Source organism: Sphaerulina musiva (genome assembly GCF_000320565.1).
Source record: "Sphaerulina musiva SO2202 unplaced genomic scaffold SEPMUscaffold_1, whole genome shotgun sequence".
NCBI lineage: Eukaryota > Fungi > Ascomycota > Dothideomycetes > Mycosphaerellales > Mycosphaerellaceae > Sphaerulina > Sphaerulina musiva.
The window spans coordinates 1,834,649-1,859,674 of record NW_016017383.1 but is presented as its reverse complement, the minus strand read 5'-3'; the positions used below and the strand labels follow the sequence as shown (position 1 = coordinate 1,859,674).

General features: G+C 53.4%; 10 protein-coding genes across 10 annotated transcripts; 5 read left to right on the top strand and 5 right to left on the bottom strand.

The window, feature by feature from the left end:
• Positions 1–1,011: 1,011 nt before the first annotated feature.
• SEPMUDRAFT_104144 (uncharacterized protein) lies at positions 1,012–3,690 on the bottom strand (the record flags this gene model as incomplete). The annotated part of the gene is made up of 1 exon (XM_016900530.1): positions 1,012–3,690. One exon carries the CDS (start codon positions 3,688–3,690, stop codon positions 1,012–1,014), a length of 2,679 nt encoding a protein of 892 aa, XP_016764935.1.
• Positions 3,691–4,364: 674 nt separating this feature from the next.
• On the bottom strand, positions 4,365–9,480 carry SEPMUDRAFT_76389 (DNA mismatch repair protein msh6). The gene is made up of 5 exons (XM_016910138.1): positions 9,115–9,480; positions 8,848–9,063; positions 4,851–8,741; positions 4,600–4,798; positions 4,365–4,523 (listed from the first exon to the last, which is right to left on the bottom strand). Exons 1-3 carry the CDS (start codon positions 9,404–9,406, stop codon positions 5,641–5,643), a joined length of 3,609 nt encoding a protein of 1,202 aa, XP_016764933.1. The 5' UTR covers positions 9,407–9,480; the 3' UTR covers positions 4,365–4,523; positions 4,600–4,798; positions 4,851–5,640.
• Positions 4,365–9,480, top strand: SEPMUDRAFT_56551 (uncharacterized protein). The gene is made up of 5 exons (XM_016909403.1): positions 4,365–4,523; positions 4,600–4,798; positions 4,851–8,741; positions 8,848–9,063; positions 9,115–9,480. Exons 1-3 carry the CDS (start codon positions 4,393–4,395, stop codon positions 5,373–5,375), a joined length of 855 nt encoding a protein of 284 aa, XP_016764934.1. The 5' UTR covers positions 4,365–4,392; the 3' UTR covers positions 5,376–8,741; positions 8,848–9,063; positions 9,115–9,480.
• A 323-nt stretch (positions 9,481–9,803) lies between these two features.
• SEPMUDRAFT_145960 (Mur ligase) lies at positions 9,804–11,615 on the top strand. The gene is made up of 2 exons (XM_016903369.1): positions 9,804–9,942; positions 10,000–11,615. The coding sequence occupies exon 2, from the start codon at positions 10,339–10,341 to the stop codon at positions 11,374–11,376; it is 1,038 nt and encodes a 345-aa protein (XP_016764932.1). The 5' UTR covers positions 9,804–9,942; positions 10,000–10,338; the 3' UTR covers positions 11,377–11,615.
• Positions 11,616–11,922: 307 nt separating this feature from the next.
• Positions 11,923–14,598, bottom strand: SEPMUDRAFT_145959 (uncharacterized protein). Its single transcript, XM_016903368.1, has 2 exons — positions 13,823–14,598; positions 11,923–13,751 (listed from the first exon to the last, which is right to left on the bottom strand). Exons 1-2 carry the CDS (start codon positions 13,982–13,984, stop codon positions 12,159–12,161), a joined length of 1,755 nt encoding a protein of 584 aa, XP_016764931.1. The 5' UTR covers positions 13,985–14,598; the 3' UTR covers positions 11,923–12,158.
• Positions 14,206–15,237, bottom strand: SEPMUDRAFT_33737 (uncharacterized protein; the record flags this gene model as incomplete). The annotated part of the gene is made up of 2 exons (XM_016908549.1): positions 14,206–14,676; positions 15,100–15,237. 2 exons carry the CDS (start codon positions 15,235–15,237, stop codon positions 14,206–14,208), a joined length of 609 nt encoding a protein of 202 aa, XP_016764930.1.
• Positions 15,238–17,644: 2,407 nt separating this feature from the next.
• Positions 17,645–20,279, top strand: SEPMUDRAFT_145958 (uncharacterized protein). The gene has a single exon (XM_016903367.1). It carries the CDS (start codon positions 17,893–17,895, stop codon positions 18,946–18,948), a length of 1,056 nt encoding a protein of 351 aa, XP_016764928.1. The 5' UTR covers positions 17,645–17,892; the 3' UTR covers positions 18,949–20,279.
• Positions 19,319–19,672, top strand: SEPMUDRAFT_112834 (uncharacterized protein; the record flags this gene model as incomplete). Its single annotated transcript, XM_016900999.1, has 1 exon — positions 19,319–19,672. One exon carries the CDS (start codon positions 19,319–19,321, stop codon positions 19,670–19,672), a length of 354 nt encoding a protein of 117 aa, XP_016764929.1.
• A 136-nt stretch (positions 20,280–20,415) lies between the features above and the next one.
• SEPMUDRAFT_104137 (uncharacterized protein) lies at positions 20,416–22,050 on the bottom strand (the record flags this gene model as incomplete). The annotated part of the gene is made up of 3 exons (XM_016900529.1): positions 20,416–21,147; positions 21,336–21,578; positions 21,754–22,050. 3 exons carry the CDS (start codon positions 22,048–22,050, stop codon positions 20,416–20,418), a joined length of 1,272 nt encoding a protein of 423 aa, XP_016764927.1.
• Positions 22,051–22,918: 868 nt separating this feature from the next.
• On the top strand, positions 22,919–24,879 carry SEPMUDRAFT_160198 (amino acid permease 2; the record flags this gene model as incomplete). The annotated part of the gene is made up of 5 exons (XM_016907888.1): positions 22,919–23,289; positions 23,371–23,462; positions 23,516–24,003; positions 24,083–24,477; positions 24,531–24,879. The coding sequence occupies exons 1-5, from the start codon at positions 23,003–23,005 to the stop codon at positions 24,877–24,879; spliced, it is 1,611 nt and encodes a 536-aa protein (XP_016764926.1). The 5' UTR covers positions 22,919–23,002.
• Positions 24,880–25,026: the final 147 nt, after the last annotated feature.

The following is a 25,026-nucleotide window of genomic DNA, read 5'->3' as shown; positions in this document are numbered from 1 at the left end:
ACCAGACCAGACCAGACCCGACCAGACCAGACCGGACCACACATTTTCCTCCAAACTGACAAGACTCCTTATCATACCGCTATGCACCTCCTACTGCCTCTCACCCTTTCTCCCTTCTCTCCTTCTCCCCCCTCCCTCCTATACACCTACACACTCTCCCCCACCCATCCATTCATTGCTCTCTCAGGGAGTCAGCCAGGGAATCAAGGAGTCCGGGACAGGAGTTCGGAGTGCCCGGTTCCCGCGAGAGAAGTAGTGCTGTAGCGGGCATTGCTACAGCAACAAAGGGAACGCAAATGGACAAAAGGGCGAACCAAAACAACAAGCCCGTTCAACCACGTCATCGCCAAAGCTTACTTACCGCACCGCACCGACCATGTCTTCCCCCGTCATTGAATGTGCGCCTCATTTCGTGCCTCCTCTTCAGCCCCAACTGCCACTAGGTATTTGTATATACTTGTGTGCACCGCCGGATACGAAGTGCTGTATGTAGCTAGCTAGCTAACAACAACAATAACAGTCACAAGAGCAATAGCAACGAGAGCTTGAAACAAGCTAGTTGGGACGCGTTCCTGTCGATCGTGAAGTACATGGGTACATACCTACAGTATTGCTCATCTGAGCATTGAACGTGCCAAGAGCTTGAGTAAAGGGCATTTCGTATCAATATCATTTACAGATACATGAATACAGCTACAGCAAGTGGTACGTGGTCCTCTGTTACCACATACTTGCAAACAACTCGCTCGCACCGACAAGGTACATGAAGCATGAGCTACATGCCTTGCGCCATCAGTTATACAGTCAATATTACGGTAGGATATGGCACCTTTTTTTGTCTTGCGCGAAAGCGTAGACCAACAACTCCGCATACAGGCGACGCGCTTCTCATATGCCTTGCGCATCCTCGTCTGTCCCATTTCTTCTTTGAGACCTGGGTCCATCTCATCATCATAGGTATTCTTACATGCACCGGCTCTACTTCGCCGTCTATCGTGCGACAACCGATAGTCAGTGCAAACCAGAAGCGCCATCCGGCACTGCATTACTGCCAGTAGAAACGCGAGGCCGCCGCTTGAGGGTCAACTTGGCAGTCACTGGCTGTGGTGACGCTGCAACCTCCGGGATGGTGTCCTGTACCGGCTGAGCCTGCGGAGCTGGTTGTGGCTTGTTAATCGCCTGAAAACCACTAGCAAAACCATTGCTGGTGGGAGGCCCGCCGCTTGCGGGTCCAGTGCTAGTGGTGTGTGGAGGCTGGGGACCATCAGAAGCGGTCAAGTCGATAGCATCTTCCGCCGTGTTACTAGCACTGGGGCTCCGAACGGCATCAGTCATGGATGTGTCACCGACGGATGTCTGCACAGCAGGGGTGCTGCTCAGCGGACGAGGCACGTCCATCATAGGCCCTCGATTGGGCATTTGGGGGCCCAAAGCACTCTGTACGGGGAACGCCTGTTGGCCGAATGCGCGAAGAGCATCAACAGACTGTGGCGCAAAGGAAAACTTCATGGACTGGCCAGAACGGGGCAGGAAACCTGGCATGTACATCTTCATCCTCTCGAGATGATTTCTCGGAGGCACCCCGTTCGCGTCAACGCCACACGCGCCGTCGGGTGTGTCTGGTGTTCCTGGACCGCCACTTCCATTAGGGGCAATCTGCTGGTCAGGCCCAGTCGCTGGCAAAGGTCCGTCAGGAGTAGGTGGTAATTGCGACCCGAGCTCAAGCGGGTTGGGATGTTGCTGAGAAGAGCTGTACATTTGCTGTTGCGCATGTTGCGCGCTTCGTTGTCTCTCCAGCTCCAGAGCATGCTGGTAGTGAGCCTCGTCGTGTCCCGTCGGTGTTGTGTGAACGTTCATACCCATTGGTGTCATGACCTGATGGTGCTGCTGGTGCTGCATCAGACCGATGTCCTGCAAACGTCTGGTCTCTTCTTCCTTCCATTGGCTGAGACGGATCTGATGAGCTGCGAATTGGGCCCCATATGACATGCAGTGCCAGGGTATACCATGGTCAACAGCGCGACCCTGGTTGATCAGACTGTCAATCTGCATGTACAAGTGTCGCAGGGCACGGCCAAGCTCGATTGGCAGGACCGTGTTGGCTTGCAAGCAGCCCGAGTCGAGAACTTGCTGGAATTTCCTGATAGCGAGACCTTCTGGTGTATCATACAGATTCATTTCGATCACTGCAGGGGGTCCACCTGTTCGAGCATCAAGCTGCTTCGACCGGCCTTGTTGACGACGACCATTGTTCTGTGGTTGGAAGTGACCTCGTGCCTGGCCATCGTTCCATTGAGCCATGATCTGATGAGTCATGCGCTGCTGCGCCCACGACTTGAGCGCATTCTGGATGAATGCTATGCCGTGGGTCAACGGCGTGTCGGCAATACCCGGGTTTGGTAGCACATGGTTGAAATCCTTGGTCTCAGGCTCGAGGATCGGGGTTGGTGCTGGTGCATCTTCCGATTCATCGGAATCGTCAGCCACTGCGAAGAAGTCCAGAAAGCTATCTAGTTGCTCGTTTTGGGCGGAAGGCTTGTGCTCTGGTTTCGGCTTCTCTTTGGCCTTTGGCTTCGGCTTGGTGGATGCCTTCGACTCAGGCGGAGGGCTCAATGTTCCGGCAGGCAACCCCCCGAATTGCTTAAGGGTTGTGGACAGCGATGTCAGCTTGTCAATCATGACAGCTATTGTATCAGGTTCGGACGGCTTTGGATCCACAGGGACCTCGATGAACCGAATCACTGGAGCTGGGGCTGGTAGAGGCGGTGGACGTGGAGGTTCAGGAGGTGGATGACGACCTGGATATGGCGGCGGTATTTGAGGGTATGTTGACAGACCATGGTGCGGCACAGGCGGTGGCCTTGGCATGTGCTGTGGCTGCATAGCCAGTTGTGGACCTTGAATCAGGCGAGGAGGCAGCGGCGGCGGCGGAGGCAGTGGCGGCCGTGGCGGCAGCAGTCGTGGAGCCTCAGGCATCTTCGATTGTTGCTGTGGCAAATTTGGAGCAGGAACGCCTGACGCTGCCGTTACCTTTGCACTCGAACTTGCTCTGCGCGATGTTGGCTGCTTCACAGACTTCTTGGGCTTGGCTACATTTGCCTCTGTGCCACCCTTCGGAGGGGGCTTGCTTGATGTGGAAGCTCGCTTGCGTTTGCCGTTAGAATTCTCTGCCTTCGGTCTTCCCCGTTTTGGCGTCTTTTCCTTCTCGGGCTCATCGCCGCCCTGTATGTAAAAGGACGCAAAGTCGCCGTAGCCATCAAGGGTTGAAAGAGGTGCTTCATCCTGGAACGGTGATTCTTCGCGTGATTCACCGTCTTCACCAGCAGGCGAGGGCGGCGCAGACGACAAAGACGAGAGGCCTGATGAGTGGCCTAAAGACGGCGCCCGCTTCACTGGCTTCGGAGGAGGGGATGATACAAAGTCCGTGTACTGGTCATCTCGCAAGGCTGCAGGCAGCTTTCGTGCTCTCTTAGGCCGCTTTACGGCGATCGAGTCTGCCTCGACCTGGTCGGCCTGGGGCTTGGGACCTCGCAGCTTAAAGACTCTTGCTTTCTTCGCGGGCGGAGGCCCTTCTTGCACATTCGAGTCGGTCGTTGCTGGGCTTGGAGATGGCTGGCTCAGCTCCAAAGCAGCCGCACTGGTGCGTCGTTCACTTTTTTGAAGAGCGCGCTCAGCCCTGGCGGCCGCCATAACCCCGATAGTCGCTTACTTTCACTTGAAATCGTGTGGATGGTCTTGTTTTTGATGGTAGACGGGGCATGTGAACTTGAAGCTGGGTCGCCGCATGTGGATCGATGTCGAAGGTGAACGAATGTCGAAACACTCGAGGCGGAAGCAAATGCAAGGTGGGTCAAAAGGCGAAAGGCGCTAGTGTGGGGATCCACTTAACACGTGCCCCAGCACCATCACATGCTTCATGTCCACCTTGATACAGCATCAGATACGCATAGCGAGAGCACGGAATGCTCCTGAACACATGGTGAATGACTACGAGCCCAATGTAGTAGATAGCACCCGTATTGATTGCGACGATGGGGAACCTGAATGCTCTCCTCCCCTAAGTAGCAAAGGCTGTAATTGCTTACAGGCGAACATATATCAGTCGGTCAATCAGTCCTTCATTCGTGGCGGCTACATAATTACCTGACTCGGAGAGTGAAGAAGCTACAGCGAGTCGATATCAACAGTACTATGTCGCGTGTGTGGCACTATATGGATCCATCTCCATCACCTGCGTTTGCAGCACTCCCGGGGGCCATTAAATCGTCCTCCAAGCACCTCTTCCGTATTAGGCTAGACTGAACCTTGATTAAGGCAAGCTGTACGCTGAATTCACCTCCCTCAATGGATCTCTTCCGCCGTCCCTCTTCCACAACATCGACACCATCCACCATGAAGCTGCTACATACACTCGGCTGCATCGTGTGCGCATTCTCTACCGCGGCATCGGCAGCCGGGTCGTGGTCCTTCAACGAGGCGACGTTGTCGGTATCGTCCAAAGGTTCTGAAGCTGTCAAGCAAAAGTACACATGTCCCCCTCAATAGATGAAGCTGTCGTCGCCCAGCACCGCACCGCAGCGCTAACCACGCCGCCTGCAGATTCGCGCCCAATGCTCCGATCAAAGCCCCCGTCGTGGTGCCTGCTGGCGCCGCACTCAAGGTCCTCCTCACGACGCAGGAGACGAAGAGCGGCAAGAGACCACACCAGGCCTTTCTCACGCTGCACGAGGAGAGCACCGGCTTGGAGGAGTCATTTGCATTCAGCGTGAAGGACACTGGCAAGGCCAAATTGGATATTGTACGTGTCAATGCTGCCTCTGGCTCTGTCACAGAAGCTGACGTATATACAGTCCGCGAAAGATATCCCTCACCAATTCCTCTCGTCCTCATCACCTGTCCGGGCCACGATTACGATCGCCTCCTTCGGCTCCTCTGCGCCATACAGTAGCGAAGCCTTCCGCCTCACCATCCAACCTGACCCTTCGATATCGGCAAGCTCACCAGCGCCTGAGCGGTACACTGCGAAGCCCGAAATCCACCACATTTTCAAGAGCGAGCCCAAGTCGCCTCCTACTGTAATATCGCTGTTCTTCACCCTCGCGATCCTTGCAACACTGCCCGCCCTGCTGGGGGCGTGGTTGGCTCTCGGTGGTAACGTCAGTCATGCTACCAAGGCATTCAGCACCGCACCCGTAGCCCATGGGCTCTTTCTGGGAAGTGTGTTTGGCTTGGAGGGAGTCTTCTTCCTGTACTATAGCTCCTGGAAACTGGGTCCGACGCTGAGCGCTGCGGCTGTTCTGGGTGTCGTGGCTTATATCAGTGGATCACAAGCATTAACAGAGGTTCAGCAAAGGAGATTGAGTGGACAGCGGTAAGCCATGGTCATGATCATGATGCACACGCACAAAAGTTTCAGAAGTACTCTGCAATAAAATCGATACCTGAACAGACTCAGCAGTCTGATGTTGTACTATTAAATTTGTACATCATAGAACTCGAGTCATCCGAGCCATAAGAGCGAATAAAGCTTTACCTACAAACTCCACCCAGTCCTGCGTATTGTACATCCCACTCGAAACAAATAATGCATGGTCCAGCAACGTCGCAACGAATACGCCGGCATGCGAGACTTGGATTTACTCACAACGCAGCAATTGCCTTCCTCAATACCTCCAAGCTCCTCTCGTTGACCACATTTTCCTCATCCTCATTTGAGTCTCTGAGCATCCAGCTGACATCACTCAGCATACCCAACGGCATCCAGTCGCTTCCTTGGGCCTTCTCGAGGCTCTCCTTGATTCGGCCAGTATGCTCCCAGCTCTGCGCAGCCACCTCGGCACGATCAATCACCTTCTTCGGAATACCACACATGGCAGCACAATGCATTCCATAGCTCCCCTCGGCAACGCCGTTCTCGAGCTCGTACAGGAACGTCACATCGCGCACGTCGTCGTCTACTTTCACCGCCATGCGCTTCGCCACCACTTCGGGATGCTGCTGAAATTCGGCCGCGAGAGAGTGGTAGTGTGTGGCAAAGTAACCCAGGGAGCCGACGTGCGTGGCAACGTGATGGAGCACTGCTTGAGCGACTGCTACGCCATCGTAGCTGCTGGTGCCACGGCCGAGCTCGTCCAGGATGACGAGAGATCGAGGCGTGGCTTCGGCGAGGATCTTCTTGGTTTCGCTGAGCTCGACCATAAAGGTGCTTTGTCCGGCGAAGATGTTGTCGTGGGCTCCGAGACGAGACATGATGCGATCGACTGGTGTCAGGCGAGCTGACTCGCAGGGTACATAACAGCCTATCTGTGCCAATATGACCGCTACGCAGGTCATGCGCAGGATGGTTGACTTGCCAGCTGCATTGGCGCCGGTGAGCAGGGTGATAGAGGCCTGGTCGCCACCTAGAGAGATGGTGTTGGGAATGAAGTTGGTGGTGGTTTCGATGCATGGGTGGCGCAGGATCTGAAAGTCAAGGACGCTCCGAGCATTCTCGTCATCGATGAACTCTGGTCTGCATGATGGGGAGCCCAGGGAAGATGAGGCCCTCGCGAGCGAAATCAGGCAGTCGAGCTGAGCAATGATCTTGGTAGCAGCCAGCCAGGTGGCGTAGTCTTCATCGAAACGAGCAAAGAAGCGCCCAGCCAGAGCCTTGACGACTTGAGCGTGCATCTCCTGGGCTTCCTTGAGGTCCTGCACAAGAGACTCCAGCTCAGGTGAATACCATCGCTTGCATTGCTTTGTAGCTGACATCTGCTTCCAGTTCTTTGGGATGTTGCCTTTGACCTTGATCGGTATTTCCAGCTGGTAAATCTCTTTCCCATTGTCAGTGAATTTGATGGCCTGCGAGTCGAGATCCTTGCGTGCCTTCTTGAGAAGCTGATTGAGTCGCTGAATGACATCGTCGATGCGTTGTTGGCTTTCATCGAAATCTTCCTCGACTCCGGGTTGTGGAATAAAAAGTCCGTCGTCCGTTGCCTGCTTGCGATCAAATGCCTCTGCCCAGTGCTTCAGAGCACCAGCCAGGTCCGGCATCGCCGAGATGAGCTGCCCAAGAAGACCCTCTCCCTCCCCGAACTTTCTCAGTAACGACATAGTGTATTCGATTTGCTCGAAGCCTTGAAGCACTTTGACAAAGTCTTGAGGCTTGCAACGTCCAGCATGCACACGGGAGATGAGTCGCTCAAGATCAGGCAGTTTGGACAGGGAAGATGTGAAACGGTCCATGACAGTTCCATCTGCGTTGAGGGCATCGACAGCATCGAGGCGTTGGTTGATCTTTCTTGCGTCCGCGAGCGGATGGCACACCCATTGCCGCAACATTCGCTTGCCGAAAGGTGTGATGCATCGATTGAGCATTGTGAACAGCGTGCCCTCTGTGCTGCCATCGAAAGTATTGGCAAAAATCTCCAGATTGATCAGACTCTGACCATCGAGTACTAGACTCGATGCCTTGCGGATCGGATCGTACCAGGAAAAGTTGCCACATGTGATCAGGTCGCGCTCAATCTTGAGCAGGCTCAAATACCATGTAAGAGCACCGAGTGCAGAGAAGACGAGATCCTTGTCCTTGGCCTCGCTCAGCACTTTCGGCCAGTTATCAGCAGACTCATCCTCGTCCGACGTCTCGAAGTACGCTTCACCATTGATCTTCATGCGAGTCTTGTCAGCTGTCAAAAACTCCTTGTCAGGCTTCAGATAATTCCAGATGGCCGTCGGGGAGGTATTGTTCTTCAGAATCCTCATGGCCTTGGCCGAAATGCAGCCCTTCTCAAGAAGGAGTTCACCAGGTCGTATCTGAGCAACGAATGTCTCAAAACGCGTCATGTCAACATCGTCGACCCACTCGGCCAACTGGAACTGGGCAGTCGCCGTGTCGACGAATGCAATGCCAAAGTTGGGCTTGCCGTCGACCTCTGATTCCTTGATGGCAGCACAGTATGTGGCGAGATCATCTGTGAGCATGCTACCCTCGACAAGTGTTCCTGCGGTCAGCACAGATGCCAACTCCCTGCGAATGATTTTCTCTTCCTTCTTTGCTTTCTTGTTGTCATCACTACGTTCCCGCATATCTTTGCCGAGTTTGCTTTCCATTTGGTCGACCCGAGCAATCTTGAAGCCCTTTGCCACAAACTGATTTGCCCAATGATCCAGACTAGCCTCCGGCACGCCCACCATGCGCATGTTGACTCGGTCTGTGAGCTTCAGATCAAAAAGCTGATGTCCGATGGTGGCATCGTTTTCGTACAGCTCGTAGAACTTGCCCTTTTTGAAGAATACGATGGTGTCCCAAAACTTCTGCTTGATTTCCCAGTACTGCTTCTCAAAGGCCGAGAACTTGTTCCAAGCCATGGGTGGGATGTAGATTGTGCGCGGATCATAATCTGGATGATCTGGCGGATTCCTGTCCGCGTCGTGTATCTCTGCTAGCCATGGATAGCGATCAGACGGTTCAGTGACATGCGCCTTCTGCTTTCTGGCCGCTCCTGCTGTTGACTTCTTCATGGGAGGCAGCTTGCGGGGCTCAGTCGGTCGTGGAGCATCTGGGTCATGGGTCCACTGTGTTGCAGTAGACGTAGTAGGAATCTCCTCACTCTCCTCCACTGGCAAAGGTGGTGGCGACACATTCCTGGATGCACTACCGGCAGGTGTATGCGTGGACGACTTGGCAACTGTCTTCTTTCGCGCCTTTGGTAGCTTGACATTATCATCCAGGTCGTCGTCAACGACAAAGTCGTCCATCTCTATCATGGAAGAATTAGCTTGCGCTTCGGACGCTTTTGCCGCCATATACGAAGGTACTTCGACGTATGGTAAGTGAATCACAAATAGATGGAGCAGCAGACATACCATCGTCACTTTGAAGCATTGCCGTTTGCGTTGCGAGATCAAGCCCAAATTCATCCTCAGAATCGTCCAATTTGGCACTGATACGTCGACGTTTGCTAGCACGGCCATTGCCTGACAGAGGCCTGAAAGGTGCATCGTCTTCGTCTTCGGACTCGGCATAGCTGACCTGTTTCTTTGCCCTGCGTGAAGGGCTGGAGTAGAGGGTTGCTGGTGATTCTATCAGCCTGTCAGCCAGCACTATGCCTCGTGATGATGTTCGATACTCACCATTCTCCTTGCCAGAGCCATTGATGGCCGAGCTCTGCGATGCTCCGGGCAGTGTGCGAGGGCTCGATCCGGCGCCAATCGAGCTTGATGCTCCCACCGGCGTGGGCGCGTTCAAGTCTGCCGCGCGCTTCGCTGGAGTGCTGGCTGGCGGAGCTGGTCCGGTACGCTTTTGGAAGAAGCCGGCAATGCTCTGCTGCTTAGCCTTTCCCGTGCTGGAGGCAGTACTCGTGCTCTTCTTCAGGCTGGGAGGAGGTCGTGGCGTCGACGCCTCATTCTGGCCGCCCCGTGCCATTGCTACGGACGAGAAATGGAGGTGAAAATGCTGGAAGAGACGCGTGTGCAGAAGAGTGTCACCGATCAAGTCTGTATCAATCCGTCGATGGACGGAAGTTAGTCGGACTGGAAGTTGAGACGCGACGGGACGCGTTAAGTGGCGCGCCATTCTAGAAGCCTGAGGCAGGAGCCAAGATCATACCTCCTAGTAGTCATCATTATTCATCACTGAGGAAACAGCTTCATCAACACCTCCCGTTGTCGCGACATGTTGACGCCGTGTCGCCCGTGTGGTCGCCGCGCACTGCTGGCGGTGCAGCGAGCATACAGGACTGGTAGTAGGAACATCACCACTACCACCGCCGCCACCGCCAGCACCACCACCACCGGCCGCGACTACAATGCGGCCGTGGCAGCGCTCAATGGCCTACAGAGCAACTTCTCGATTGTCGAGGCCCTCAGGAAAGCCGGCCCTACGAAGAATTCGCGTGCGATTCCTGAGATGCTGTCGTGGGTGCAACGCATCGGACATGAGGTGGGCGGAAACACCGTGAGGTGCGGTGCGGTGCCGCGAATGATGTTGGTCGTCCGCTCTTCTGACTGCAGGTCTAGCCCGCCGAATTCGACACCCTCAACCCCATCCACATTGCTGGCACCAAGGGCAAGGGCTCCACGTCGTCGTTCATCTCGTCGATATTGACTCGTTATCTCCCGTCCAAGAAGAGCATTGATGCCGAGCGCATACCGTCGACGGTAGGACTGTACACTTCGCCGCATCTGCGCTTTGTGCGAGAGCGCATCAAAATTGACAACGAGCCTATATCGGAGGAGCTATTTGCAGAATGCTTCTGGGAGGTGTGGGACAGGCTCGAAGCGACCAAGGCGTCTGCGGTCGAGGATAGTGCACGAGGCACAGATAGCAAGCCTGTATACTTCCGCTACCTCACCTTGATGGCGCTACACTGCTATCTGCAGCAGCAGGTCGGTACTGCAGTGATTGAGTGTGGTATTGGCGGTGAGTACGACTCAACGAATATTTTGATCAAGCCTGCAGTGACCGGCGTGACCAGCCTAGGCATCGACCACGAGGTGATGCTCGGCAATACCATCGAACAGATTGCATGGCACAAGGCAGGAATCTTCAAACCAGATGTGCCAGCTTTCACCGTGGAGCAACCTGCAGAAGCATTGGAAGTGCTCCACCAGCGGGCCAAGGAGCGCCAGACAGAGTTGTATGTGGTTCCAGTGCACTCTGCTGTCGCCGGAATGGAACTGGGCCTGCAAGGCCACTTCCAGACGTTGAATGCGTCGTTGGCGGTAGCTATCTCAGCACTTCATCTCGCCCGCCTAGGCTTCAGCAATGTGCCTGACCCTTACGATCCTCACGCTTCACTCCCGGACGAATTCATCGAGGCTTTGCGAGATACGCGGCTAGGTGGACGCTGCGATCGAAGGTCTGATACCACGTCGCCCAATGTGACGTGGTACATCGATGGCGGTCATACTCTGGAGAGTATTGACGTGGCAGCTCGATGGTTCGTGTCCAAACTAGCAAGCTGTGAGGGAAGTGAAGCGCGCCGGGTGCTCGTCTTCAACCAACAGACCCGCGATGCCGCTCCACTGGCCCGGCGTCTACACGAGACCTTGGCCATCGCCCTGAGCAATGGACGGCCATTCGAGCACGTAATATTCTGTCCGAACATGACATATAGAAATGCCGGGTACAAAGCCGACTTGGTGTCGATCAACACCAACAAGGACGACGTAAGCAACCTGCGGGTGCAACATGAATTGGCCAAAACCTGGGACGCTATCGATCCTGAGGCACATGTTCACGTGGTCAGCACCATCGAAGAGGCCGTGAACAAGGCACGAGAGATTGCAGATGGAGAACGGACTGAAGTCTTGGCGACAGGCAGCCTACACCTAGTGGGGGGATTGATCGAGGTCCTGGAAACCCAGGCCGAGAGCAACAATGGCAGACTCTGATGTTACATAGACCATGTTCCTACCCCTCGCCGTCTTCTGGGCAGCTTTAGCCCCGGGGTACAGGCAGGGATGCAAAGGAGGAACTCGAGTATCTCCAATGACCGTCATACCAAACCCTCACAACTTCGACTAGTCGACTGTGCTCTGAGCTCAATAGAGGATTTGGTAGGCAGGGCGTCTCAGACAACGAAGGCGACCAGAGCAGTACATATGCTATGCCTCGTGAATAGAAGAAGTCCAATTCCATACTCGTGTGATCCTCCCCAGTTGTACATTTACATGGTGACCAGGAGTGGGAAAGAGTTCGGCGTCTAGTGAAGAAAAAGACGTCGCTGGATTGTAGGAAAGGGTTAGTTTGGTAGCCCTTGATCTCTTCTTCTTCTTCTTCTTCTGCTTTCTTTTCTTCTTCTTCTGCTTGGGCAGCACTTGCAATGAATCCATTTGGAGAGGATCAGGTACATAGATAGGTAGGTGAGATGATTCGTAATCATTCATTCATTCATTCATAGATATTTATACATACATACATGTACTGTGTCGTATCGTGTCGTATCGTATCGTATCGCATGCAATCCCAATGCAATCCGATCTCATCCAATCCCAACTCTGGTAGTTCACATAGCATGCCATAGCATAACAGATTGATGAGAATCCACCCATATATGATTCCCTGAAGCCAGTCCAGTCCAGTGCAGTGCCAATTCCCGTCTCGGACTTTCTATCATCAGCCCGCAGAAAAAAAAAGGTGGTATCATCGCTAGAAGAAAAGAAAAAATCAAAAATCAAAAGGCTCCAAATTCCAACACGGCCTTGGTAAATTGGCCAATTGTCTTGTTGGGGGACTTTTTATTCGTGGGGACTGAAGGAGTAGGAGGAGAAGGCACTGCTGCTGCTGCTGCTGGCTTTTTGGAGCTTCGCCGTGAGGCTCTCGAGGACGAGGATGGGCGGTGAAGGGAGAACTTTGTTCGGAGCAGAGAGGACTTTCGGGAGGGGATCTGGGGTTCTTCTATCGCAGTGGGATTCGTTGGTGGTGGGATGTTGTTGTTGTTGTTGTTGTTGTTGTTGCTTTGGCTAGATGGAAGGGATGGAGCTTCCGCGGCCGATGACCAGCTGGGTTTGTTACTCAAGTCGGCTTCTGGGGAATGAAGATTCTCATTGGTCGAGTCATCATGAGGCTGCTGCGAAGTCGTATGGGGAAGGTAGGATGTGACCTCTAACTCTCTCTCGAGAGGTGGAGGACTTGAAGACGGTAAGCCAGCTTCTGGTCCTTGAGTCAGATAGAGTCCCAGCTCGTCAGGGCGATATCGATATGGTGGAGATGGTGGCCGAGATGTGCTTTCCCATGCCAGATGGGAAGATCGAATACTGTCGGCGCTCTGGTCGCAAGAATACAGTGAGCTACTCGCAGAACCAGGTGCATATCTCTGTTCCATTGCAATCGGCTGTGGCTCTGGCCCGAGTCGGAAGAAATCTAAGAGCTCGTCCACATTACCACATTCCGACTCGATCCCACGAGGAGCCATCTGGTCAGTACGAGGAAGATCTGTTATGAAACCAGCGAGCTCGTTGATAGACTCATCCTGTCTTCTGGGATCTCGCGGTAGCAAAGCCTTTTGGGTCGTTTTCGTGTCGACTGGCTTCGCTGGGCTCGATGTACTGGTCCGTGTCGAGAGCTTGCGTCTCAAACTACCTAGCACTTTGATTGCGCTCGGCTTTCGATAAGGTACTGGAGAAACCGCGTCTTCCGTTGGCAAGGAGATCGCATACTTGGTCTCGCTACTCTGCACGGGCAGGACCTCCTCGTCGTATTCCTCACCGTGCCAGGTCAGAGCGTCTTGGCTGTATTTGATCGACCTTATGATTGGCGATGCAGGTGAATGGGGAGGCGAGGAACCGCCCTCCGACAAAGCAGGAAAGCGGGCGCTGTCGAGGGAGCTACTGCGCTTGGAGGACTGTGCTGGAGTGTTGAAGTATCGGTCCGGCGCCTCAAATATGCATTCAGCCGGCAAAGCTGGCAATATGCTCACTTCAAAATTGCCTTGCCATAACATGTTGAGATCGTTTTGAATTTGGAATCTTTGCAGTGCAAAGGTGAGGCCAAATCGGCGATAATCGTGGACGGGTGCCTCCATAGCAGAAACAGCAACAGTGAAGCAGTCCTCGGCTTTCTGCCACTCTCCCAGCTGAATCTCAACGTGCGCTGTGATGAAGAGAGTGAGAGCAAGAAGCTCACCCACGGGCATGGCGTCGTCGAGAATGTGCGATGCCGTAGCATAGTCTCCAAGCCTGGCAAAGATAACCGCCGAATTGATCAGACATGCTGTACTCGCCACTTCGTGCTCAATCACTCGTGATAGATATAGGAAGCTCTCGGCCTGGAACCGGTCAGTCAACAGTTTCCTTTTCTCTCGGAACTCTTCGTCCAGCGACTGCTCTTCCCACGTACCGCATCTTGCCACTCATACGCTTGGTATAACGTGACGGCGTGCTCCCAGACGTCAATCAGATCGTCGGAAATGTCGTCCCCCGCAGTTGCATCATCGACCACAGTTCGCAAGTGAGACACTCTCCGGATGTTCTTGGCGGGTACCACTGGTGAGGTGGCCATAATCGGTATATGTGTGTCGGAAGTTCCAGGTGGTAGGGCGCCCCGTTTGCTTTAAGAAAAGGCGTGCACGTCTGCACGAGTGTCGGCGTGCAGGTGTGGCGTGGCACTGCGGTGGGTAGTATACCTTAGTACCGACGGTTGACGGGAACACGCTTCATTCACAATCTAGAGCAGGTCGGCACACCTCACGCTAGGTACACGGCTTTCCAGGTGCAGCAGCCTCAGGAAGCAACAACACCTTCTTCTTCTTTTTCTTCTTCTTCTTCTTTCTTCTTCATGTGTGTCGCTACGGCCAAGACCTCAAAGTCGGGAAGTCCGCTGTTGGACACGATGGAGAGCTGGTCGAAGAAGGGGACAAGTAGGGCCCGCAGACTCGGATAATCGTCGCGGTGTGTCAGCACGATCAGTTTCTGCAGGGTCGGAGTCCGAGTGACGACAGTGGTGGAGAGGAGGGACAGGAGGTACCTGTACAGGTATCGTTCCACAAGGAGGAGACTCCGGGGATAACAGAATATCAACACTGCTGCCCGCAGAGCGCTCTCATGCACTTCTCGGTCGTGGTGAACACGCAGCATGCGCTCGTCGGACAAGTATTTGTTCACGCATGACGGGACCTCTACACCGTATATATCGATGCTGCCGTGGCTTCGGTCCATTATCAGTTGCTCCAGAAGACCCGTCCCCGCTCCGCACTGAGATCTGATCAGTACCTACTGCAATAGGCTAGTGTATCCGACATGAGGTTGAGGGGAAAGCGGCCGAGGCGAATTAAGGTAATAAGCCAAGCCAAGCCAATCGTGTGAAATAATGAGGCCACAGCGAAGCAGCGCAGCCAGTGAAGACTGCAGGTTTGCATGCAGAGCTTCCACTTTCTCCAGCAATCATGCTTGCAGAGTGAATGAAAGGAATGGATGCATGTGGGAATGGGGGGGTGAATAGTCGGAGAAGCGAGCAACAAACGATAATGAGACCGACGATTCTCTTCCTTCTCCGACACTGAACAGCGCTCGACCGGCAACTTTTTGCCGAAAAGAGCACGGCACGCGAGATAGGTACCTTACATGTGCTCTACTACATTATTTGCTTCTTGCGCCATGTTATGGGATGCTACGTACGCTGAAGATCGGTGCGTGCTGGCACGGCAATAATTCCCCGATCAAGATGTCGAGCAAGGTGAGGGAAAGAGAACAGCAGCAGTCTGGATGCTGCTGCGGCGTTGTTGAGAGTTTTTCCAGGATGGTCACTGCTCGCATGATACCTAGTGTTGGTGTTGTTGTTCTTATCGGTGTTGTTATTGTGGTGGTTGATGTTTCGGGCGTGTGGGCGGATGATTGATGCCGATGAGTCACACGAGAGCGAGCGAGAGGGAGAGAGAGAGGATACAGTTGTGCGTGTGGTGGTATGCAGATAGTGCAGCTGTGAAACGCAGTGGGCAGTAGAAGCATTGGAGTCGCAGTCTGATGCCTGTACACGCAGTGCGCCAGCCAGGCCTAGATCTCCCGTCGCAACCTGAATACCTGATAGAATATCACGTGGCTGAAGGTTCGGTGTGTCGGAGGAAGCATGCTCTCCACTCGGAAGATGTAGTCATCCATACTGCACGGCGACGACCACGACGAGTGCTATAATGATGTACATGTGTCGATGAAGACGGATGACATGCGGTTGAGTACAACGACGACGGTGCTGGAGGGAGATGCATATGGATGAGTGAGATGATCCAGAATGGTATATTATAACAGTGCAGTACTTATTAAACCACAATGACCAGTAGAGCGGAGAGTGGAGAGTGGAGCCCTTCAGCTCGCATCCTCCTGCACGCGTTGCCAGGAGTGGTACATGGTTCTAGTGGTGTCTCGGGTCCATGACCGTCCATCTCACATGGCAGTGATCACATGGTTTGTACTATTGTTGTGTATCATCAAAGGGTACATGTCGGTATGGCCTGCAAATGATACTCTACCTCCAGCTTAGGAGGTAGTAGCCGTGAGTATGCGATGTTGCCCTACAGGGCATGGGAGATCTGGTACACGGCATGGCAATAATCATGACGATGGCAATCATGGCATAGCATGGCAATCCATACCTCACTGACCTTAGTACCTTTACCACTACTGCACTGCTGAGTCTGCTGTACATACGGCATAATCATGTCTGCAACTCTGCATTGCGCACTCTATGTACTCTGCTCTACCACCTACATGTATGTACTCTACAGTAATACATGTAGACTCGGCCCCACCGACGCCTCACAACACCGCCACAGACTAAGGCTAGATACTTCATGCATGTGCTGTCTCACGTGACGCCGTCCGCGTGGCCCTCCTGGGAAGAGTAGAGATATGCACTGGTTATTCTTGAGATCTCTCCCTTTCCACCAACACTGACGTCGCCAGCAGGAGTCGGCACGGGCACTGGTCCATTCCATTTCCATGTCTGTGTGTCCATGTACATGTAAGGTAGTTCAGGTACCTAAAGTAAGCCGTCAGAGTAGGCGCTGGTGCTACTCGGCAGCCTTCCATGTGCCATAAGTTCCTTCTGCTCTGAATGTGGACGCTGCCAAAAGCTTGTGTGATGAGGAGGACGGCTCCGAGCGGTGATTGGTGCAGCGAACATCCCGCTGACGGGCCCGCCAGTGCGTAGTTCGGCACCTCCGTTCTGCGACATCCAACCATCAAGTCGTGCCAACTCTTGCTCTCACGACATCCTGACTGCCTCCTGCCTGCTGCCTGCCGCCTGCCGCCTGCATTCCATCCGGATGGTCTGGAAGAGCTTCCGCCTCGCTGGCCTGGCCCGCTCCAACTCGACCTCTCCCCTGAAACACATCATTCTCTCTGCCGCGCCGTCTTCCCACCAGCCACATCTCCTTCCCAGAACGAACTGACTGAGGGACGGAGGAGCACGACGAGCCGGGCCCAGCTCGACTGGCCGTCGTCGAAGCTCAGTCGACGCGGCGATGCACTGCGATGCACTGCGATGAACTTCGACTGCCACCCTGTCTACCACGGTGAGCCTCGCAGCGTCTCACAACTGTATCATGTATGGAGAGCAAGGCGAGTGCCCTCTCGTCCTGCTTGCCTTGCCTGCTGACACTTGCGCATCCTCGGAGCACGGGATCAAGGGCAAAAAGCATGTCGGAGCAGATTCCTGATATGTGCACGGCCGAACAAACCGCCTTTGCAATGCCACACTGGAAGACAACAGAACAGAACCTAGAAGGTACTGCACATCCGCCATCGCGAGAAGATCCCCATAGTACCGAAAATGACAACGCGTTGCCTCTAGGTATCTAGTGTCGCATTCTCGTACCGAATGCGCCGCGGTAGGCGATACTACCGCCATCACCTCTCTACCTACTCAACCACTTTCACTTCTACTAGACTACTACTACCCACCTTAGGTACAGTACATGTAGGTAGGTACTGACTATCTGTTCCATCTCGGAGGAACGCGACGAGGACAAACGTGATGAGCATGCGAAGAAGCTCAAGCTAATGCATGCTGCAGAGCTACCTCCGATATGCACGATGCTAGGTGGTACTGGTAGGTGTGTATGCAACTGGCCACGGAAAAGAGGCTGAGTTTAGTGTGGGTTCCCTCAGATACTACTAAAAGCCTGGCCACCCCGCGCAACCACTCACTGCGCCCTCTCACTCACCTCGCCCTCCTGCCCGCCTATTGGCTCATAGCCATCCGCCCTTCTACTTTCATTCTTCTTTCCCCAGGGCACGCTGTCTAATTGAATCGTTGCGACTCGTTTGAACCCCATATCACGTCGTTCACCTTGTATCACTTCCTCTTGTTGCTCGCAAATCGCACATCGCAATACACAACATCGCTTACATCATCATCACCCATCACTGTCAGGAACAGGAAGGTCGAGCACATATCAATCACCACATCCAGCGATGCCCGTACAATTACTGCCGGCCTCGGCCGCCGCATTCGCACCTCGATCCGGCCCTGAAATCGTTCTCAACACCAAAGTCGAGCCGTGGCTAACGCAAACGTTGAAGCGTATCAATCGCATCAAGCGACCCCTCAACAGTGTACCACAGCATTTTCGATGTCTGACCGAAACCCTGGGAGGCTCCTCTGCCATATGGTCGCTGGCATCGCTGATGCTTCCCAAAGCGCCCGATTCAGAGCTGCGCAAAGACGATGACCCGCTGGTGGAAGCTTTGTTCAACTTCCAGCTGCTTCACATTGAAGCCTACGTGGTCCACGTCGACATGGTTTCACAGCACGAAGTGGCCTTCAAGCTGACCCCCGAGACCATTGACGCACTGATCGAATATCACAAGGACATCTACTCGGTAGACTCGGCAGCGAGCACCTGGAGCTGGCCCGAGAAGGAAGCGCAAGTCAAGAAGATGCAAGACGAATTCGTCCAGGCCGCGAACAGATTCGTGTTCCGCACGGGAGTCCGCGCTCTCGAGGGTATGGAGGAAGACGGAGCCGGCGAGCTTCTGGACGGCCGATCAGTGGAAGTCCAGAGCGCCATCATGAACATGTTTGCTCCACTACTGCCACCTCCTCCACGGATCGTGGATGTCATTCATCCCGCTCCGATGGTCCCCGCGGTGCCGATATCAGGTGGATGGTGGGCGCCCCAAGGCCCTCAACAACTGCCGCTCCAAACGCTCCCATCGCCTGTCGATTCGTGGAAAGTGCTCATGTCGACCCCTTCTCCTACGGCGACGCCATGTAGTGACAACCAGTCGAATGTTTTCTGGCAAGATATGTCGATGAGCAACGTGCAGCTGCCGTCTCCGACACCGTCTTTCAGCCAGCCGTACACGTCGGCGCCATCGCAGTACTACAGCTCGCCGGAGCCAATCGCGCCCGTCCCCGTCTCGAATCCATTTCCCCTACACTGTGGCTCGGACATGGGCTATGGCTATGGCGACTTTGGCTACAATCACGGAGGCTTCATGCAGACCCAGTACGCCACCGCTGTCTGAGCTCTCACGTTTGCATCCACGACCAGAGTCTATCGGGCATTGCGGCCACATCCGGAATCATGTCACTACTCCCGAAGCCTGATGCGCACAGGACTTCTCGACACGCGACCCACGATTTACACCTAATGCGATGCGATATAAACGATACCCGATGTTGATCATCAACGAGATACCATCATCACCACCAACAACAACAAGCCATGTGAACGGCGTATATGCAAGCGAATTGTTTCATTCTTTGAGATCTGGCACCTTAGCAAGCGAGCGACCTGTTTTCGAGTCTTTCTGTTTCTTTCCGTTTCTTATCTTTTCTTTTTTTGGGGGTTGGCCATCGGATGACCGGTGGGACCAGCATTTTATCTCGGGAGGCATGCACTGCAAAGAGGGTAGCATAGACCTCACGGTCAACCCAGGAGGAAGGGCTATGGGTGAAATGAATGCATGTTGGAAAGGGCTGGATGGGTGCAATGGGACCATGGAACTGGACTTTCCCCTCTACTTCTGCGACGCGTACACGATTGTGACGACATCTGGAATGCCGCGATTTTCGACTCTATTCGACTTTCGATTCTCTTTTCATGCCGTTGCGGACATTGCAAAGCCCGGAAGCCCATCGTACACTCCGGACATGACATCGCGCAAGCGGTGTGCAGTCAGCGGATACGGTGTGGTGATGACGGCTCGCGATGATCTGCTCGCCGAGGAAGCACGTCGATACTGGTGATCGATGGACTTTGTCTTGACGACAGGCTATTTTTCTTTTCCTGAGCGCCCGAGCATTGGACATGTCTCGAGCCTCGCCTAATATGACCGGCTGTACTCTACCTTGCCACAAACAACATCACGAAAAAGGGGAACGGACAATAAATTCCCAGAAACCACACAACCCGAGATTTTCTGGAGTGCGATTCAGTTCGTTACTCGACCAGCGCCAACCTGTGGTACGCGCTGAGACTCCGAAGCTTGTTTCCGATAGCTAGTCTGGAGGAGGTAGACCTGCTTCGAGTGGTTCGTCGTCTGTTTCTGGAATTGTTGTCCTTTTTTTTTCTCTGCGTGTGTCATGGGGAGCAGATGGGGTCGCCTTGACTGGCAGACCTTCCATGGCTTTCCATGTGTGGGATGGATGGATATATGCTGGTCAGAACCATAGTGATCATTCTACTATGTCTACCTGTTTGTGTATAACTGGCTTATACACTATGGCAGGGTAGAGGTCTCGGCCGTGCTTTGAATATGAGCGCGCGCGCGAAGATAAGTGAATGCTGGTTTGCTGCTTGATTATTACTGCTAGACAGTAAAAGAAAATAGTTTGTAGCAAAGAAACAATTGTGTACACTTCTTTTTTCCTTTTTTTTGGTTTGGTACTGCTGCATAGGTCGTCTGTCTGTTCTACATGTACATACTTCCCTTGTTTCTTTCTGTCTTTCGTCGTTGTTCGTCTTACGTCGTTGTACATACCTCCTAGTCCTAGCGTTGCAACAGCGCCCGCTCCGCCGCCCTCGGCGCATCCTCCTCCCATTTCACCTCGACCGTCTGCCGCACCACAATCCCATCACTCCCACTACTCATCACACTCACCCGACTCTCTCCATCTCCCTCCGTCGTAATCTGATCTGGATGAATCACGCACGTCGTCGTCGTATTCCCATCATTCCTCTTCAACAAGTCCTCGTCTCCGGACCCACTTCTCTGTCGCGTCGTCTCGCGTGCACCATGCTTATTAATATGACTCTCTCTCCTCGTCCTCGTAATCGTGTGCCTCGTATGCGAACTCCTCATACTACTCAAAATATACGAATCACTCCCACTCCCACTGGCTCCCTTCATCGTACCCGTACTACTAAACTGCCCCGTCCCCCCACCGATCGACGGTTCCACCTGCTGCAAAGTCGTGCCCAAATACCCGGTACTAAACTGTCGCAAAAACAGGTGCATGCAGGGTATTGTCGCCGCCATTAACGAGTAATTCACTTCGATGATGGCGAAAATCGTCGGCCTGACGAAGTCCCAGGGAAGGTCGAGGGTAGACCCGCTTTGGGAGGCTTCGATCGAGAGCATTTTGGCGACAGCGAGCACTCGAGCCAAGGCCAGGGCGCTGGCAGGGATGCGGAAGGCGAAGCCGAGGATGATGGTGAGTTTGGCAGAGAGGCGCATTTGGAGGGACCAGACGAGGTAGATGGGGAGGAGGAAGAGGGAGGTCTGGTGTTGGGGGTGATGGAGGGTGGAGGTTAGTTCTCTTTTTCCTTTTCTTTTCTTATTCCTCTTTTTCTTTCTTTGGGGGGGATGATGCCAAGGGAATGGATGGATGGATGGATGAATAACTCATCATGGGCCAGCCTGGGGGGTTTTCTTTTTCTCAGAAAGACAGGTAGAAAGAAGAGACTCACCTCCAAAACAACGCTGTAGGCTCCCACGCCAATCCAGCCATCTTTTCTCGCTTTCACGTTCGATGTAGAGCTGATAGAGGAAGAAGTGGTGGCGATGACGCCCCAGATACAAATCAACACGGTGATGATTCGCGCGGCAAGGACATGTCGCTTGAAGGTGGATAGTCGTAGGATCAGGAGAGACACGGCAAGTTTCGAGCAGGTGAGAGCAATGACGGAGAGGATATCGCTTGCCAAGGCTGCCTGGCTCGGGTAGATGATGGTCAGCAGGTGGAAGGTACAGGTCAGGTACCTTACATTATGATAATAACTTGGAGGAAAGAACGAAGGTGTACATGGCCGGTGGCTCTTACTCTTCTTCTTATTCCTTGCGCACCTGCAGAAAGAGAGGGAAAGAGCGAAACCGAACAAAACTCACATGTTTCAACCTTCCTATATCCTCCGACCCCAAATCCTCTCGATGCTGACCCAAACCAAAGTGAATCGCTCGAAACACCGCCACCGCCTGCCCCGTCGCCACCAGACTTCCCAGCACCACCACCAAGTCATCGAAGCCCAACAGCTTCCTCCAGGGCCACCGGATCGTCATGCGAAAGGCGAGAAAGAAGAACATGGCCACCAGCATCAGACAGGCCGTGATGGTCACCAAGGGCCCGCGTTCGCGGTCGGAGATGGCTGTGCTCCATTCGGCGCTCGTTTCCGAATCACCTTCCATTTTTCTATTGGGATTTTCTATATTCCCCTGTCTTCGTCCAATGCGGTTGTTGGGTTGGATGTATTTCTTCTTCTTCTTCTTTCCGGTTATTCAATACTTGCTCACAGTCGCTGGGGATTCGTCGGTGTGCAACACATTTGGGGCCGGGGTCGCTCTCTCTTTCCGCCAGAGTCTGGACAACGAAAAAAAAAATATCAAAAAATGTCTTTCGTGAGCCCCCCAAAAAAGAAAACGGCAAACAACCAGCTACATTAATTCCTCGCTACCACTGCCGAGCCTGGCACATACTTACTACTACGATAGATAAAACAAAGCGTCGATTGGAGAGAGGATACGGTACAGTCCATCATCCGTAAGCTCTCTCGTAAAACGTGATACCGCTTCAGACTACTATTAGGCTGGAGGAGAAACCGCACTTGGGGCTACTAATTCATTCACTCATGGCATCGAATTACGCGAAGTGGAGTGGGAGTCGGGGGTGCAGCACCTATCATACGAGCCCCAACCAGGGTTGGGCCTGAATTGACCAGGATGATTAGTGAAAACCAAATGGTTCTCCCATACATCAACCGGTCTCGGGGACCCAGCGGCAACCATCGTGTGCCCAGGATCCTTATCGATGTTAAGCCGTGATCATGGCGAGTTGGCGAGTCCGTTGCGGACACCTTTACCCTGGCCTGGTGCTTCACCTTCATATAACCATCTCGACCTTATAAGCGAGATAGATTGTGAGATTGATGAGACAGATACGATATGCACGATGCGAATCATGCGATCAGGTGACCCGCACTGCAGTGAATGCCTGAATGGCAGAAAGAGGACGGTAATAAGGGTTTAATTTTTTTTTTTTCGACAACATCACTTTCGAGATTCTGCGACCCCACCTACCCCTTTCATTGCCACTTTTTTTGGTCGTCTGTCTTCCCAATAGGGAGCACTTGCTACCGCAATAATGGCGTCCTCAGCTGTGGATTATGAACTCAAAGGCAAGGGGGATCAGGTTACAATACAGCGCGGTCATGACGACGACGACGACACGGGAGAGCCATATTCTGGTATTGGATCTTCCTATGCCGATCAGCAGGATATGCGACGTCTTGGAAAACGTCAAGAGTTGCGGAGGAACTTCCGGTTTACCAGTATCCTGGGTTTCGTCGCCATTGCTATGGGGACATGGGAGGTCACCCTCTCTGCAACAGCTGCTGGTCTGACGAATGGTGGTACCGGTGGGATGATCTGGTGAGGAACTGGTCATATTTCAGCGGGATTCATCAATTCTGAAACACGTTTGCTGACCTTTGACCCTCTGCTACTATCCAGGATGTTCGTCGGGTCATTTTTGTGCTTTGGTACGATAGTCCTGAGTTTGGCGGAACTCTCAAGCATGGCGCCCACGGCTGGCGGACAATATCGTGAGTCTGTGTGCTTTGCAGTTTCTTCTTTGCACTGTTGACAAGATGAGCAGACTGGGCGTCTGAGTTCGCTCCTCGCAGCCAACAGAAGCTCATATCGTATATCGCTGGATGGATGTCGACACTATCGTGGCAGTGCGGCACTTGTTCGGGCATGTTCTTGCTTGGGACCCAAATCCAGGGCCTGATTGCCATCACCCATGATAGCTACGAGCCAAAACCATACCAGGGCTACCTACTTGTCATACTGATGGTGACGATGGGTCTTCTTCTCAACACCTGGGGCGCGAAGCAGCTCCCACTGATCGAGGGCATTATCCTCGTCCTGCACGTGTTCGGATTCGCTACAGTGATTGTTGTTCTCTGGGTGCTTAGTCCGAAGAACACCGCGGATGATGTGTTCTTCACCTTTGATAACAGCGGCGGCTGGTCCAGTACCGGTCTATCTATGCTGGTAGGACAAGTCACCTCCATCTATGGCCTCATTGGATCTGATGGCGCCGCCCACATGGCGGAGGAAACGAAAGATGCTTCTGTCATTGTAAGTAAAGGAAGGGCTGCTGGAGAGCATGTCTCACTTCAGGAGGGGCATCTGCTTACCTTTTCACTTTGCCATTCAGGTCCCACGCTGCATGATATGGTCATATCTCTTGAATGGATCGATGGGTTTTGTGATGCTGATCACTTACTGCTTCTGCTTGACGAATGTGGAGGCAGCTCTGAGTAGCCGCAGCGGCTTTCCTTACATCTACGTCTTCCAGTCCGGCACAGGATCGACTGGCGGCGCCGTGGGCTTAACATCCGTCATCATTGTTCTTGGTCTGGCAGGCGCGACATCTTTTTTTGCCTCCACTTCCAGACAGACATTCGCATTTGCTCGAGACAAAGGACTGCCGGGCTACCAGTGGATTGGAACTGTGCACCCGAAGTTGATGATTCCGCTGAATGCCGTCTTGGTGACTTATGCATTCACAATTCTGCTCAGTCTCATTAATCTGGGCAGCACGATCGCTTTGTGAGTTGGAATGCATATGACCACTCCGATACTGAGCTGACCATCTCCTCTAGCAACGCCATCATCTCCCTGCAATTGCTCGCCCTCATGTCGACCTATGCCATCTCCATTGGATCCGTCACTCTGAAGCGCTTCCGTGGCCAAGAGCTCCCACGATCCAGATGGTCGCTCGGCAAGTTCGGTCTGCCCATCAACCTCTTTGCGTTCGTGTACAGCTGCTTTGCTATGATCTGGGTCTGCTTTCCAGTGACGACGCCCGTATCGTCGCAGAGCATGAACTACGCGATTGTCATGTTTAGCGGCGTGTTGGCTATCGCACTTGTCTTCTACTTCGTGCAAGGACGACACGTGTACGCAGGACCCGTCGTCTATGTGCAGGGCAGAGAGCAGCAAGTATTCTAGGAGGATCCTGAGACTGCCGTCTGGTACAATAAATACATATAGTTACCCCTAGAAGCATGTAGAGAGGTAGCCCGAAGTGCAATCGAGGAGGCAGTGGAAATAGCGTCACTTTGTCAAGACTGAAATCATGACCCGTGCATGGATGTA